The 17,140-nt window shown below is 45.1% G+C and overlaps 1 protein-coding gene across 1 annotated transcript in view; it reads left to right on the top strand.

The window, feature by feature from the left end:
* Positions 1-17,140, top strand: part of LOC131566863 (voltage-dependent N-type calcium channel subunit alpha-1B-like) — a 317,557-nt gene that overhangs the window by 213,666 nt on the left and 86,751 nt on the right. Inside the window, exons 18-20 of the mRNA XM_058818307.1 lie at positions 756-823; positions 8,163-8,269; positions 16,262-16,324. Coding sequence (XP_058674290.1) covers positions 756-823; positions 8,163-8,269; positions 16,262-16,324 — 238 coding nt within the window. The remainder of the gene's footprint in view (positions 1-755; positions 824-8,162; positions 8,270-16,261; positions 16,325-17,140) is intronic.

Here is a 17,140-nt window from a genome sequence, read left to right as displayed (position 1 = left end):
TCATGAGGTGGAAAAATGAAAATAAAAGAGGAATAAATAATTCCAGGCCAGTGTTATGTCTCAGGGATGGCATGCAGAGCTCTGCTGAGAGGCCTGGGCTGGGCACTGCCCTGGCTTAGCTGGGCTCTGGGCTGGGCTTAGGGGCTGTTTTATCAGCAGAGCTCATGAATGGGGCTGGGTGTGCTGCTCTGGGGCTGGGTGAGCTCTGTGTGGGGCTCAGCAGGTCTGGGGTGCCCCATTGCCACCCCAGTGAGATAAGCCAGGATGGTTTCCTCCCGGCAGCAACGACCTGAGATTCACTTCTCCATGTTCTCCATGGCTTTATACAGCTCTGTGTGTATAAAAATGTAAATGTTGGCTTACAATGACGCATTTCCTGCAGCTCCACTGGTTGTGCTTTTAAACAAGAGGGGGAAATGAGGCTGAAATCTGTGTGAGGGGAAAATCTGCATTTCTGGGCTGGAGGGGTGGAAAACCAGGGGCCATGGTGCCTCTGGGAGCAGCAGGAGGTCCCACCCTGCCCCTCTGATAGGGTGACACCCCTCAGGTCCTGTTCCCTCTGCAGACAGGTGCTGGGGACACAAATGTGTGTCCAGCCCTGCAGGGCCAGCTCTGGGCAGGGTGGGTGAGCTGGGAATGGTGGCAAAGCTTCCAGGGATCAATCCATGAAACACAAAATGGGAAAAGAGGGGCAGCAGAGAGGGAATGATTGCTCCTGTGCTGTATGAAGAGCTTTTCCTTAGCTGCTCCCACAGATACTCTCCTGAACGTCTTCTTGGCCATCGCTGTGGACAACCTGGCCAATGCCCAGGAGCTGACCAAGGTAGGTGGGACATTGCATTTTATTGTAAATTCCAAAGCAAGGGGGACACCCTGAGCTGTGCCCTAGAGCCCTGGGGTCCCTGAAGGAGCTGGGACAGAGGCTAGATGGAGTTAAGGGGAATAAAGTGGAGATTTATTGAAGGGCACACAGGTGGCTCCAAGACAGGAGGAAGAGAGGGCTTGGTCATGAGATCTCACGTTTTTCTAAGTTCTGCTCCATTTGCACCTTGCAGTTCATTGTCCCATTCCAGCTTTAGCCCAGGCAGTCCCACCCTGCTTGTTTTTCTCTCTCCAGCCCACGGTGTTTGTGCTCTTGGGCTGAGATTTGGATCATTTGTCCTTGGTGCCCAGCTGGAGCAGGAATTGTTTTGTCTCCCTGCTCTGTGCACAGAGCTCAGCATCCCCTGATGTGAACCCAGACCCACACACTAAAGCAGCACAGAATGTGAAAAATAGAAAATCTAAACCTGAGGCATCACCTGCTGCACCTCTGATGACCACTTTGCACTGCAGAGAGGCACCTGGATGTTTATTCCCCTTCAGCTTGCTTTATTTTTGGTTGCAGTGAATATTTTGTATTTGCTTTATCCCAGAGTGGCCATTGCTCATCTCATATTTTCTGTTTCCAAGACCAGAGGAGAACCAATTAAGAGTTTTTTTGGCTGATTGGAAGCTCAGACAGGTGCAAATTCAGGCATTGTGGTGCTGCTTTTGCCCCTCTGGTGAGCAGCTTGCACTGCAGAGAGGTTCATTCCCCTGCAGCTTTCTTTATTTCAGCTTGCAGGGAGTATTTTGTGTTTAGTTTGGTCTCAACTTTGTGTCCCTTACCTTGCTGAGGTTGGTGATGGATTAAAGAATTAAAATATTCCAATCAGCTCCCTGCAAAACAATTTGCAGAGGCTGTTGTGAGCACTCTGGGGAGATGTTGGGATATTCCTGCTTCTCACCAGGTGTAAGAGAAGTCAGAGGCACCAAGCCAGGTCCTGGCAGGGGATGGCAGTGACACTGGTGTGGACACAGAATTCTGTTGGAGAATGTTTACACTGAGAACAGCTCAGCCCACAGTTGTGCAGGAGGACTGTGACTGTTGCCCTTGGTATTTGGGCTATTACACAACTTTGATTTCTTGGTGCACTCTGGTGGATTTATGAGGAGAATTAAAGGGATTTTTGCCCATCTTTACCTTTTCTCACCCATTCCTGTGCTGCTGGGGGCACAGGCAGCAGTGTCCCCATTGGGTGGTTGTGCTTTAAAACTTTAATTGCTTTCCTCCTGACAGTGGCAGAGCCCTCTGCCCATGTGCTGAGGCAGCAGCAGGCATAGGTGGTTTTTATTTTTAGGGAAAGGTGCAACAGTTCATGCCCCTGGATCCCAAGGCCAGGCTGGATGGAGCTGGAGCAGCCTGCGCTGGTGGGAGGTGTCCTGGATGGGCACTGAGGTCCTTCCACCCTAAACCACCCCATAGAATTGTTCAAAATCCACAGAGATGTGGTGCTCAGGGTTGGTGCTGAGCTCTGGGGGTGGATCTGGCACTGCTGCACTCAAGCTTTCCCAACATTTTTGGCTCTTTGGGTCCCAGTGCAGCTCCACACTTGAGGGACACAAAGATTTCTCCACGTTTCCCACCCTCCTCCCGCTGCTGCAGAGCAAACCAGCCAAAGGTTCCCATCAAAAACCACATCCCTGTTGTGGCTGAGCTGCTCTCTCATCTCCCCTGTTCCTGCAGGACTGGCTCCAGCTCCAAGCTTTTCTGGAGCTTTCTCCCAACAAACCCTCCAAACAGCCTGGGTGAATTTTTTTTAATATTATAAATATTTTATTACAAATATTTTATTATATTTGTAATTAAAATATTTATAATAATAATATTTATTTTAAATAATAATATATATTATTTAATATATATAATAATAGAAATTATTAAATAATGTATATTATTATAAATAATTTTATTTTAAATACCGTTACAATAATTTTATTACAAATAGAATTTTTATAAATAGCATTTTAATAAATAATTTTATTATAAGTATTTTTGTTATTATAAATAATTTTTGCTATTATAAATGAAATTTTTACACATTTTTATTATTTTATTTTTTGTTCCAATTCTGTATTCTGCAACCCTCCTCCCTTAAAATGCTGCTCATGGCTGTCTTTAATGTGTCTCTGTTACTCTGTTGTTTAGAAGTTTTTCCTTTTTTTTTTTTTTTTTTAATGGGAATTTTTTCCCCCTTTCAGCAGCTCAGCTGTTTCTGTGCTCACAGAAATCTCCAGTCTGGAGGCAAAGATCCTCCCAGATTTATGGGCATCCCATGCATGTGCAAAGAGGGGAGATGAGGTCCAGCAAAATTCTTGGATAATGAAGCTCATCCTCCTTCTTTCTTAATCCTTTAAGTGCTTTCTTGTGAATATTTCAGCAGCTGACAGGGAGGGTTAGAAACCTGACGTTGGGGATGTTTATAAAGTCTAATTAAATATTGATGGATTCAACAGCATTGCCAAATCATAAAGCTTCTCCAAAAACTCTCTTGGGGATTTTTTTAAGTTTAATTTTATTTATGATCCCCCCCCCCCCCCCAAATCACTGGGGCTTTCAAAAGAAGAGGAAAAAGCTAAAATTCAATTAGACACATACCTGGAGAATGAGGGATTTCCTGCTGAGTAAATGATCATGCAAGCCCCAAAAATGGCCCAGAGATACAAGGAAGTTACTCAGGAGTCAGTTTGTCCCAGGAGACTCTTCTGACATTTATTCTGTGAAATTAATTGAGATCAGCACTGAATTTAATGTGGGAGAACCAGGAGCAATTGAAACTGCCTCTGTTTAGGGAAGGCAGAAAACTCAGGACTGGAACATCTCAACTTTCCCCACTTCTGGATGCTAATTTGGATTTTTTATGTGGCATTTGGGCCATTTCTGGGCTCTGTGACCTGTAAGAGAAGCTCACAGAGCTGGGACTATATTTAACTGCAGCTTGATCACCCTGTGGCTGTTACAGAACTCACCAGCTTGGGAATGACTCATTTTTGGGGGAAAAAATAAAGAATCACCACCTTTGCTTTCAATCTATAAAAAATCTGCTCCCAGCTCCCTCTCCTGCTCTTCCTGTTCTGGCCTTGCACTGACTCAAACTCTGTCACCCAAATTTTAGTGATTCCTGAGACCGCTCCTCAATCACTTTGGGTTCCCTCACCTTTAAGTTTTTTTCAACATATTGACAAGATTTTCTTCCTGTTCATTTATTCAGAACAGAATTTACAATTGCCCCCAAAATTTGCTTTTCAAATCTCTGCTGCTCATGCAGAATGTCTCTGGTGACATCCAGCAGCTCCTGCTTTATCCTCACTAAACTGGAGGGTAAACCCACTACAAGTGAGGCTTTATTTTCCTAAATATCCAAGCAGGTAGTGTTTTCTCATCTCTGTGCACTGCCAGTGATCCCTGAAAAACCATATAAACATATATGAGGGATGTGGGAATTTGATGTAAATTTGTATAAAATTCTTGAGGAATGCCCAGAAATTCTGGACTGAAAGGAGTGGCCAAACCCAGAGCTGAGCATCCATAAATCCCCCTCCTTCCTATGGAAAAGGCTTTAACTGGCTGAATATATTCAAGAAAATTCAGTTTTAGTGATGTACATCATGATGGGTAGCAACAAAAATGGGTTTTACCCCATGCGAAGTTGATTTAAATGAAGATTTAGAGCTCTAGAAAACAGAAAGGGACATGAACCAGGGATGTCCTTGTGGGCAAGATCTTTATCTCTGAAATGGGGGTGACAGTTTGAGCTGGAATTTTAAATATCAGGTAAAAAAAGTAATGAATTTTTGGAGTCATCTGCAATATCTGCATGGAAGGAGCCACAGAGATTTACAAAGCAAACATCTGCTGAGGGCTGAGCTTGTTGTGAGGGAGGAACAGCTGCGTTTGCTGCTCCTTCAGGATGGAAATCCAGCAGAATTACAGAGGCACCCAGGAGAATGGAGCAGAAGCCAGAAATTTAAAAGAGGTTTTAAAACCTGCACCTGTTGCTTTAGGGGCAGAGAAAGAAAACTCAGCAGCCTTTGGTTTTTAAGCCTTTGGCTGCTAGAAATCCCTGAAAGGAAGAAATAATTTGAATTTACCTGGAGGATGAAAGGAAAACCTGAAAGATTTTTTTAATTGGGGTGTTATTCCTTTTAAAACTCGTGTCCTGAGGATAACATTTCTGCTGCATTGGGATGGGCACAGTTAATTTTTTAAAAATTAAAAAAATAAAACAGGAGCTGCTGTGGGATTTGTGTGGGAAAGACAATTTGTGTTGGAACCACTCGGGGATGTTTTGTTCTTGCTGAGCAGTGACCCCACAGTGTTGTCTTACACAGCAAAACAGTTCTGTTATCATTATGGTGCAAGGGTTCCATGTCCTCAGAGTTTCATACCATCTCGATGTTTCTCGTAGTCATCTCCTCTAAACATTGACTGTTCCTGGTCCTTGCAGCAGCCATCTGACTCCAGTTCCCACCAATCACTCTTTTAAACCACTTGTTCATATTGGCTATAGGTGTTGCCTGTTATCATCCAGCCTGCTCCTAATCTTTAGTAATAGAGTCTAGCTGCAACCCATTGGAGGATAAGATTACATTCTATACCACCTTCATTTACCCATACTGTATCCCCCTACAATTCCCCCTTTTTCTTTTAACCACAGAGTTGCAGCTTTTCCAGAAGCACATATTCAAATAAATTACATTATGACATATTTGTACATTTAATTTAGAACTAAGAGTTATACAAGTGTTCAAACAGCATATTACAGCACAGATATATATATTCCTAAATGCTAGATCAGTTTTATAGCTTACAAAGTACTTATCTTCATATTTTATAAACACTAATAGCGGTAATTGATATATTTTGCCAATAGTTTAATAGTCAAATTGTGTTTCCCCAAATCCATGGGGTTATATGTTAAATCTGGTGGTCAAATCTGGCTTCCCTGAATCCATGGGGCAATATAATTTAGTCCCAAATCCACAGGCCAATATAGTTTAATCCTGAATCACACTGGACATACAGTTTAGTATTTAAGTCTTTTTTTTCCAAATCATGCAGTCATTTCCTGAATCACATCCCAAATCATGTCGGGGTCACCATGTGTTGTCTTATACAGCACAACAGTTCTATTATCATTATGGTGCAAGGGTTCAATAGCACCAGAGTTTCATACCTCCTCAATGTTTCTCATAGACAACTCCTCTAAGCACTGACTCTTCTTGGCCCTTGCAGTGGCCATCTAACACCTCTGACTTCATTGCCTACCAATCCACTCTTTTATACCACTTGTTCATATTGGCTACAGGTGTTGCCTGTTATCATTCAGCCTGCTCCTAATCTTTAGTAATAGGGTCCAGCTGCATTGGGGGATAAGATTACATTCTACATCACCTTCATTTACCCATACTGTATCTCCCTACACCACAGAGTGCAGGGGGGAAAACTGGGGGGGACAAGGACCTGGGGACACACAGCTGTGACAAACACATCTGTCTGTCCCAGTCTGCTCCATGGAGGGAGCTCTGCTGTGCTGGGGATGGCAAAACCCAGGGTGGGAAATGTGGAATTCATTCCTTTCTATTTTTCCACCCCAAATACACTGAATTTATCCCAATCCATGGGTGCTTTGCTGCTTTCCCACCCCAGCAGGGTGAAAGGACAGCTGGGACTGAGCTGGGGACCAGGGTTAAACCAAACACCCTTGGTTTGCAACAAGCTCCCAAAGCTTTGATAAATTGGAATTTGGCATAAAATAAAAATAAAATACTGGAAATTATGGAGAAAAATCCATAAAATGCTGGAATTTGGCAGATGAGAAATATTGACTTTGTATAATTGCTCAGCAGGTCTTTTATTCAGGCCTGGTTATAGACTTGCAAATATTTGCAAAGGGAAAAAAAACCAAAGAAATTTATATGGTAACGATTTTTTAAATCAATTTTCCACTTTTTTTTTTTTCCTTCTGAAGGAGAAAAATAAAACAGTTTCCAAATGAGTTCAGTGGAAGCAAATAGCACCAAAGGCAGAGCGAGGAGCTGTTTATGCAGATGGAATTCAGGGTGGATAAATCTCTATAATTTCCTATTCCAAAGCTGGAGATCTGTCTGCTCTCATTATTTTAATCCTGACTCCTTGCAGCAGCAGCCTGGAGAGCAGAGGCAGACCTGTGCATTCCATGAAGTTTGACACAAGAGCCTGGGACTGCTCTCAGTGTGGTTTTCCCTGGATTTGTGAGATGCTGGTGTTGCTACCAGAGCTCTGTGCTGATCCTTCCATGCTTTGACTTTATTTTGAAGAAATTTTTTTAAAAAATTCCAGCAAAGTTGCCCTTGGTTGCCCTTGGCAACTTCAAAGTTGCCATTGAAGGGGAATCAGGTTGTTTCCTTGGGTTTTGCTGTTGCCTCAATGTTTAAGATTCTTTTTTGTAATTTTTTTAAATTAAGATCCTTAATTTTAAGTTTTAGTGGTGCTTTTCATGTTGGGTAGGAAGCGAGAAATCCCAGTTACAATCTTCAGAGGTTAAAAATCCTCCTGATCCAGGGATATGCAGGAAGAAGGAGCAGAACCCTGCTTTGCTCCACAAATGACATTTAATATGGTTCTTTTTTTGTTTTCTGAGTCCTCAGGGATCTGAGGTGGGTGTGAATAATTGATGGGAGCAGAACCATCCCATATCCATCATTTTTTATTATTGTTTCAGAAAAGTCCCCTTGGCAGGAGGTCAGGGAGGATTTAGGAGCCCGTGCAGGTGTTCCAGCAGGACATTGGCTTTAGAGGATTGTTCCACACACAGCTCTGGGATAATTGGGGAATTCCACCTATAAGTGTCCCATCCCTGCTCCCTCAGAGATCCTTCCCCAGTGCTGTGTGCTGAGAGGAGACCCAGCAGAGTCAAGAACATTTGTGAGGGTAAAAAACCCTCTTGACAAAACCTTGGCATTCTCACCTCAGCCTGCACCAAACCTGGGCCTCCTTGTGAGAAAATCTGCCCTAAATTAGAATTCCTGTGTCCTTGCAGCCCTAAATTGCAAATACTGTCTCTAAATTTCAAATATTGTCTCTAAATTGAAATGCTGTGTCCCTGCAGCCCTAAACTAAAATTCCTGTGTCCTAGAAGCCCTCAATTGAAATTCCTGTGTCCTTGCAGTCCTAAATTAAAATTCCTGTGTCTTTGCAGCCCTAAATTGAAATTCCTGTGTCTTTGCAGCCCACCAGTGGCAGCACCACGCCCCAGGGGAGCTCTGCTTGTTGTTATTCCATGATTTATTCCCCGTTTTCTCTTGGTTTTGTGCCCCAGGACGAGGAGGAGATGGAGGAAGCCACCAACCAGAAGCTGGCCCTGCAGAAGGCCAAGGAGGTGGCTGAAGTGAGCCCCATGTCAGCAGCCAACATCTCCATAGCTGCGTAAGCACCTTTGATTCCTTGGGACAGCATTTCCCTTTTGCAGTGTCACTGTCTGTCTGTCTGTCCAGCTGCAGCATCCCGTGGTCTGGGAGCCCTCCTGCACCACCTCTGGCCAAATACTTCAGTGCTGAGCACTTAATTAGGAGTTTAATGAAGGATTTCTTTCAGTTTGGTGCTCTTTGTAAGGCCTCAGCTCTGAATAATTGTGGTTTAGGAAGATTTTTTTTTTAAGGTGGATTTCACCAGGTGAAGTGTTAACATCCCACTTTGGATTTTAATGAGGAGATGAGTTTAATGATTTTTAATGAGTTGTTTCTGTGTGTGCACAGAAATCATATTTTTTAATAATCTTGAGAATTGATGTTCAAAGGCATCCTCTTAAATAGCTGGAAAATGTGTTTGAATTCCCTTTCCTTGCTGTGTGAAAGAGCTGGGTGGAGTAAAATGCTGTGGTTTGGAGGCAGGAAGATCCATTTGGGATTCCCAGATGCCTGGATGAGGACAAGCACAGGCCCTGTGATACCAAAACCCTTGGAGAGCTTTGCTTAGGGCCCAACTTTTCCTGGATCCTGGAGGTGCAGAAATGAGGTGTAGGTGGAAATATTTGAGGTCCAGGTTCCTGTGTTTGAGACATCCCTGGAAATATCCAAGTGTTGGATGGACTTGGGGCTGCCTGGGGTGGTGGAGGGTGTCCCTGCAGAGGTTGGGACACGATTTAAGGTCCTTCCTTAAAACCATTCCATGACTCTGTTCTGGGATTCCTCACAAGGATTTGCTGAAAATGTTCCTTGAACTCTTCTGGAATTTCAGCATCAACACCAAAAAGTTTGCTCCTGCATTTTACTGGGAGCTGCTGATGTTTTCCAGACCGCTTTTACAGGGGGAGACCTCCAAGGGCTGGAGAAGCTCAAGCATAAAAAAAAAAAAATTTCCTGCTCAATTTACTGGAAAAAACCTGAACTGCAGCCGGATCCCTTCGGTGGAAATCTCTTTTTACTGGGACTTTAATCCACTTTAGCAAAGACAAAAGGCCAAGTGGAGCCAGTTTATTACATGTGAAGGAAAAGAATATTATTAATTTGCCTATTTTATTCTTCTTACCATTTTATTTTGTCATTACTGCTGTAATCAGTTCCTCTTTATGCTCTGGCTGTTTGATAGTTTTAAATACCATTTTTTCCTTACAATTATTTTCTGGCCAGCCTTGAAAAGAAGTTAAATGAGGATAATTGCTCCTGCTCTTTGATGAATTTCTTGGTTCTGGTATTTGAAAATGCAAGATGATGATGGTGCTTATTTGCTTCTGTGTTTTGCATGGGAAGATTTCTTAGAAATTAGGAGAAAAAAAAAACAACTCACTTCCATGGATCTAAGGTTGAAATTGTTAAAAATCACCTTTTCCCATGATTTTTCACCAGGTTTTCAAAAGCACAAGGAGATTTTTGTGACAACAATTCAAAGTGAGGACGAAATTACGGATTTTTGCTTATTTTGCCTCAAATTGAGTCTGCCCTGTCCCGACTGTGTGAAAATTCACAGGAGCACAGTGTAAGGGATGGTTTGCACATCTCCTGACCTTGTGACACTCTGTGACATCTCTTACCCTGCTCCATGGCCACTCACAGAGCTCTGCTTTGGGGAAAGAAAGCAACATTTAGGTCAAGGGATTGATGCCCAAAGAGATGAGGCCCTGGAGGAACAGGCAAGGGAGGAATCAGATTTTGGGAGATGGGAAGAGGATGTTGGGTGGATTGGTGGCTTGTGACCCATGAGATTTAATAAATCCATCTCAAAGCAATTTTGTACATAAATCCCAGAATATTCTGAGTTGGGAGAGACCCACAAGGATCAAATCCAGCTCTCAAGGGAAGAACCCACAGAGCGGTGGAGTGTCCATCCTCAGGGAGCTCCAGAGGGGCTTGGCAGCCCCTAAATCTTTGATAGGAGGGTGGTTTGCAGCTCCTAAATCTTGTATTTGGGATGGTTTGCAGCCCCTAAATATTGTATATAAGGGGTGGTTTGAAGCCCTAAATATTGCAGGGGATGCTTTGCAGCCCCTAAGTCTTGCAGGGGGTGCTTTGTAGCCCCTAAATATTGTATAGGGGGATGGTCTGCAGCCCCTAAATGTTGGGCAAGGGGTGGTTTTTAGCCCCTTAGTTTTGGATAGGGGGGTGGTTTGCAGGCCCTAAATTTTGGACAGGGGGTGTTCTGCAGCCCCTAAATATTGGACAGGGGGGTGGTTTGCAGCTGCTAAATAATGTATAGGGTGTGGTTTGCAGCTCCTAAATCTGGAACAGGGGGTGCTCTGCAGCCCCTAAATCTTGAACAGGGGGTGGTTTGCAGCCACTATCCCTTGAATACCTCTCTCCAGCACAGTAGGGCTGATTGAGGGACCTTTTGGCACCCAAATCCACCCCAACAGTTAATTTCTCCTGCTCTTATTCCCCTGCTCTGAGGGTGGAGCAGGTGTCAAGACCATGGCAAGTCCTGGCAGATCAGATCCAGAGCTGGACATGCTAAAAGTGCTGGGTGTTCTTAAGAATGGGATTTTTGATGAATGGAAATATCACCAGAACCCAAAACTTGGGTACAAAGAATCCAATCCCTGTAGGATTCAGTGAGCAAGGCCTGGGAAAACGGGTATTGAGCTCCTGCAAAGGTGGCTCTACCCAATTAATCTCTATTTGTACTTTTCCCTAAGGAATATTTTTTTTTTTTGTTTTCTAGTTTAATATTATTTTCCCAACCTGTGGAAATGGATTTCTGTAACAGCAGGCATCGATGGCATGGATGGATGTTCTGAAAACATTGAAATTTTCCCTGCCTGCATCAGTCCAAACAGGTGGTGGCAGAGAACAGCATGACTTGGATTTTCTTGATCACGATGTTCACGTTGCCAGTGTCCCCACAGAGGGGACAAAGCTGGCCCTGGGCTGAGCCTGCTCAGGACTCACGTTGGCTGTGCTGCCTCAGGTGCTGTTTCCTCCCTGCCCTTGCCAGTCCTGCTCCCAGCACTGACTGTGGCTCCCCTAAAGCTCCTTCCAACCCTTCCCACAGGGTTGGATCCCCCACCTCTGGCATTTCTCCCCTGCCAACACAGGGTCAGCTGTGCCTGGAGAGGAATTTTTTGCACTCTGTCACTTACAGGATTTGGGGTTTTTTTAATTCCATGAGGTAATGGATTACAGTTGCAGCTAGATGCAAGGGAATAATTTAATCACCTGCCCCAGCCTCCCCTCCTAAGCAAGCTCCACCAAATTTGCACATCCAGTGCCTTGGAATTGTCCCCTTGTCCCCCTTCCTCTGCTCTGAGCTCCATTTATTGTGCTGGTTACTGAACATCATTTCCTAAGCATCAGGAACTGGTTATTATCCAGTGTTACCCAGGCTCTGAAGAGGCACCTTCACCTTCCCACCTGGAGCTGGGAATTGCTTTGTGATTGATGGACACCAGGGATCTCCTTTAATAACAGGCTCATCATTGCAGTGATGGGGAGGGATCGTTCATCATCTGCCTCACAACATCCTGCATTGCTTTGGAGCTCCAGAAATGTCCTCTCTTGTATTCAGAGCCAGATTGATCTTTCCTTGCCTTTGTCAGGGTGCCCTGAATACAAGAGAGGACGCTTCTGGGTTGAGATGATCTGTGGCATTTTCAGGGTCCCCTGTCATTGAGAGGAAATGATGAATCTGACTGCATGTTCTTAGAAGGCTAATTTATTATTTTATGATACTTTATTATATTAAATTATATTCTATTATTACAATATTATATTATTTATTATATTAAAGAATACTATACTAAACTATACTAAAGAATAGAGGAAGGATGCTTACAGAAAATTATAAGATAATAATGAAAAACTCTTGACTCTTTCCAGAGTCCCAACACAGCTGGACCATGATTGGTCGTTAAGTAAAAACAATTCCCATTAAACCAATCAAACAATGACCAGTTGGTAAACAACGTCCAAACACATTCCAAAGCAGCAAAACACAGGAGAAGCAAATGAGATAATATTGGTTTCTTTTTTCTCTGAGGCTTCTCAGCTTCCCAGGAGCAAAATCCTGGGCAAAGAGATTTTTCCAGAAAATATGACAGTGACAGTCCTCCTCCACCAAAGGGATTCTCCTGAGCAGATTTGTCTGGCCACAGTTGGTTTATCACTCGGTGAACTCTAGCCTGAAGGATTTATTTTATGGTTTCTCTGGATGAAAAGTGAGGCTGGTCTGGAGTTCCTGCCTCATCCAGCCCCCAGCATTTTTCTGCTCCACCAAAGGGACCTGAGCAGATTTGTCTGGCCACAGTTCCTTTTTCATATAGTGAACTCTTTTCTGAAGGATTTATTTAGGATGAAAAAGTGAGGCTGGTGTGGAGCTGCTGGTTCATGCAGCCCCCAGCATTTCTCTGCTCCACCAGAGGGACCTGAGCAGATTTTTCTGACCACGGTTGATTTTTCACCTGGTGAACTCTAACCTGCAGGATTTATTTTGTGGTTTCTCTGGATGAAAAGTGAGGCTGGTGTGGAGCTCATGCCTCATGCAGCCCCCAGCATTTCTCTGCTCCACCAGAGAGCAGATTTGGCTGACCACAGTTGGTTTTTCACCTGGTGAACTCTACCCTGAAGGATTTCTTTAGGATGAAAAACAAGGGTGATGTGTTGGTTCTGTCACTGTTTGCAATGTTTGGCTGAACACAGGAGGTGTGTTTGATTCGAGCCCATTGTTTCACTCTTCTTTTTTTGTGATTATTTTTTGTTTGTTTGTTTTCCGTTTAGCATTTTCCTAGCTTTGTTGTTTCTGGAGGTGAGTTCTGGGTTTGTTCAGCCCCTCTGTGTCATTTGCCCTGCTCAGCCTCTGCACCTGAGGGACTTCACAGAGCCAGGGGTCCTTAGGGCAAACCATTGGTGCAGCTTCCTTGGCAGCTGGACCAGGGACAAGAGGACAATTCCAAGGCACTGGACGTCCAAAGCACTTTTTGGTGCCACTGCCAGTGGAAGGAGGAGCCCTCAGGCTCACCCCTGTGGGTCACACAAAGACCCCAAAGCAAAGTTGAGGTTTTTTCCTGCTTCTGCCTGGCCTGATGCCTGAACTCCCCATGTTTGGGTTCCTGTCTGCCTTCCCTGTCCCAACCAGAGTTGCACCAATGGCCCGTACAAAAGGGGCTGCCATGAGCTCATCCTGCCCCAGGCAGGGCTCACCTGGCACCCACAGCATTCCCCAGTGCCCCCTCCTCACCTTTGCTTGGGGGAAGCCTTTTTCATCACCTCTAAATTTGTAGGAGCCTGCCAGGTAATCAGCCACACTCGGAGGAACTTTTTGCATTGAGGTTTGAATTATGAGGTTTGGGGTTTTATTAATTCCATGAGGTAATGGATTAGAGTTGTAGCCAGATCCACGGGAATAATTTAATCACAGGTGTGAGGTGTGAGTTTTGGGTGGGAGGAGAACCTGGGTGGTGCATGAAACCTGGTGGGCAGTGGCAGAGACAGCTCCTGGACGTGGGCACCAGACCTAAGCACAGTTTGTCACACTGCCCACTGCTGTTCCAGTTATCTGTGCTTCCCAGGACAACTTCCCAGCCTCCAAGGACCTCCTGCTGTCTCCAGGACTGGTTTCTGCTGGTCCCACTGGGCTTGTTCACAGAACTGGTGCTGTAATAGCAGTCCCACAGGGGGACAGTGCCTGTTAGTGTGAGCAAGGCAGAAAAGCCACCAGAGGTGGCACCTCAGCCTCTTCACCCTGACCCCTGTGGCCCTTTTGTACAGGTCTGGGGATGCAGGGAGGGGGGAACTGCTCTGTTTCTCCAGGTTTTCCATCTCAGAGGTTCCATGTTTTCCTTCTGTCTCGGGAGTACCGTGGTGATTTCCACGTCTCTGTTGGGCTCTGGGCACCCAACAGGACCCAGCAAGAAGCTACCTGAACACCCAGCCCGTGCCCTGTGCTCTGCTGGGGGGTGTAGAGTAGAAGAGGTGTTCTTTTCCTCTTGCTGGTTGTGGTTTCTTCCCTCTGCTCCTCCCCTGGAGTGTGTCAGTGTGTGAGGTTCTGATTCCTCCTGTGGGTTTTCCTCTGTGTCCTCACCGTCGGTGTCACCCACAGCCACTCTCTGGGCTCTGTCCCTCCTTCCTGGTAAGTAGCATCTGGTGAAAATCAACTCCTGCTGTCGTTTTGCCCTGGAAAAGGAGGCTGGGCTGGCTCTGTGGTTTCACACATGGTGGTTCCAGGCAAATTTATGGTTTGAAAAAGGCAGATACAGCCACGGGAGCAGAGTGGTGAGCCTGGAGTGCTGCAGGACTTATGCCACATTCCCTGCCCAGGTGACAAGGACAGAGCGTGGCTTTCATCCTGCCCAGCACCAAACGAGGCAGGGAGACACACAGAGGCTCATCCCAGCCTTCCACTGAGGGATGTTCATCTGCTTTCCACAATTTCCAACAATTAAACCCAAAATCCCCATATGTACTGCACAGTGCTGACTCCCAGGTCAATCAGGGCAGTGTTCTCCTCCATCCCAAGTTTTCCCAAAGGAATTCCTTTGTTATGCCCTGCACTCAGGGGCTTGTTCTCTGCAGGATTTTGTTGCCAAAGAGTAAAAAGGTCTCCAGCCTGAACAACTTGGAAATTATAATTTCCTTGGTTAGCATGCAGGACATGCCACCCCCACTCTGCCTCTGCTCCTGTTTCATTTGGCACCAGACAAATACAGAAATCCTGGGGTTTAGGTAAAATACTTCACCTGGCTGCTCAGCAGATTATTTGCTTCAAGCAAAACTTTTACGATGCCTTCCATAATTTTTCTTATATTCACTCCAGGTTTCTGAACCTCTGGATTTTGTGTTACATGCAGTAACTGAGCCAATATTTCTGTTCAGAACCATCCATTAATTTTAATAAACGTATATTTAAACCTCTACTTCTATGATACCCAGAAAACATTAGATTTTAACTGGGCCTTCTGGTTGGCTAGAATTGATTGTTAACAGATTTAAATGCTTGTGAAAGCAGGAGGAAAAATGCTGCAACTGAAAAGGCAAATCAGGAGGTGAAGGGATTTTATTTTCAGTCTTGGGGAGGGTTTTTGGAATGCTGTAGATTGATAGAAATTATCATTAGAGCTAGGAAAAAATTAATGCCTCAACACAGGATCAATCAGGATATTTAGAATCCCGGTTTTCTGTGAATTGCCTGCCTTTTCTATGTGATTCAGTGATTTCCATATTTAAAACCCCCCACAGAAATGGTGTGGAGGAGATGGAGGAAAATCTACAAAATTCCTTGAGCTGCAGGAAGCTCCTTTCACCCCTGGGCCTTGCCCCACTGGAGCTGCAGCAGAGCTGAGGTTTTTAGGCCCAATTTTGGGCAGTCTGAGCCAGGCCCATCCCAATCCCTGTCTGAGGAGAGAGGCAGGTGCCTCCAAAGAGCCCATCTGAGGCAGGGACTGAGGAGAAGTTGTGTGGTACCAGCTGCTGGAGCTCAGGTGGATTTTGGAGCCTGGGGTCCTCTCTCCAGCTCTTGCTCTGTGCTAAAGCTTCCTCCTGGTGCCAGGAGCAGGAATTAGCAAATGGAATCCTCTTCTAAATGAGGATTTGCAGCACAATCCCCCCGTGGCTGCAGCCAGGCCTCCCCAGGGTGGCAGAGGTGGCTCCTGCAGGACGTTGGCGGTGTGAGTACCAGGGAGCCATGGAGCTCCATGCTCATTGCGTGCCTCTTGGTCACCTCTTCCTTTTGGCTCCCTTTTGGACTCTTTGGTTGTGTCCTCATTCTCCAGAGGGTGGTGTGTCCATGGTTTCCACAGCCCTGGAGCTTGCCTGGTCTCCTCCCTGTCTGCACCCGACAGGACGCGGCCTGTACGAGTCTCCTCCCGATGTCTTTTATGGTTTCTCTGCCCGTTTGGTTTGATTTTCCTTTTGGTTTGGTTTTTTTTTGGTTTTTTGGCTTTTTCTTTTCTCACTTTTTGTTTTCTTTGTTTGTTTTGTTTTTTTGCATGTGCAGTTTTGTAAAGCAAACTCGAGGTACTGTATCTCGCAGCTCGTCAGTCTCCAGCGTAAATTCACCGTGAGTTGCTCTCTGTTACGATATTCACTACGTGGATTTCTCATTTAGAGCTCTGTCAACCTCCCCTTTCTCCTGGTGCCTTCACTCTCCCTGTGTTCTTTTTCCCCAAAAAATCATTCCCATCATTGTGGAAAGCCTCCAGACCAACATCCAGGGAAAGGACTGGAAGGTGTCATTGTCATTTGATGCTTGTGATTTGTGAGCAACTCTTGTGTTCCATACATTGACTGTGACTTTTCCCCCTCTTCCTTCCTCCATTTTTCTCCCTTAATTCCTTTCCATCATTTCTCCTGAACTCTTCTCCTCTCTTCTCCTGTTTCCCCTCGTTTGATGGTTTGTCTTGTTCTCACTTGTATTTCTTTCTGTTCTCTGTGTTTACTCTGTGCTGGGCTGTTTGCTTTGATGTTCCACCGGTGTTTGCACTCTGGGTTCCGTGGGAGAATCAGGAGAGCTCTCTTGGAGGGAAAACTGGAGGAGGACTTCAAAAGAATTCTGGAAACGGGGTCCAAGTGAGACTAAATTGGAAAACTCTTGAAAAGCTGGTTATGTCTTTGCTCTCTGACCTTCTCGAGCTGGAGCTTAAAGCGACAGATTTTGTCCTAATGAGGCTCTTGGCAACTCCTCTGGAGCTGGAGTTGAGCAAACACAGTGGAAAACTCTCTCTCACTCCATGTGCTTCCTCCCAATCCAATCCTGCTGGCTGTGCTGTGGGTCAGGGTGTGCTTTGACACCAACAGGTTGGTAAAAACATCATTTCTGCTGCTGACTAACCCCAAAAACTCCTCATCAGCTCCTGTCCCACCCCCATGAGTGTCC

Source organism: Ammospiza caudacuta, chromosome 21, assembly GCF_027887145.1.
Source record: "Ammospiza caudacuta isolate bAmmCau1 chromosome 21, bAmmCau1.pri, whole genome shotgun sequence".
In the NCBI taxonomy this organism is placed as follows: Eukaryota; Metazoa; Chordata; class Aves; order Passeriformes; family Passerellidae; genus Ammospiza; species Ammospiza caudacuta.
This window is presented reverse-complemented; position numbering and strand designations above follow the sequence as displayed.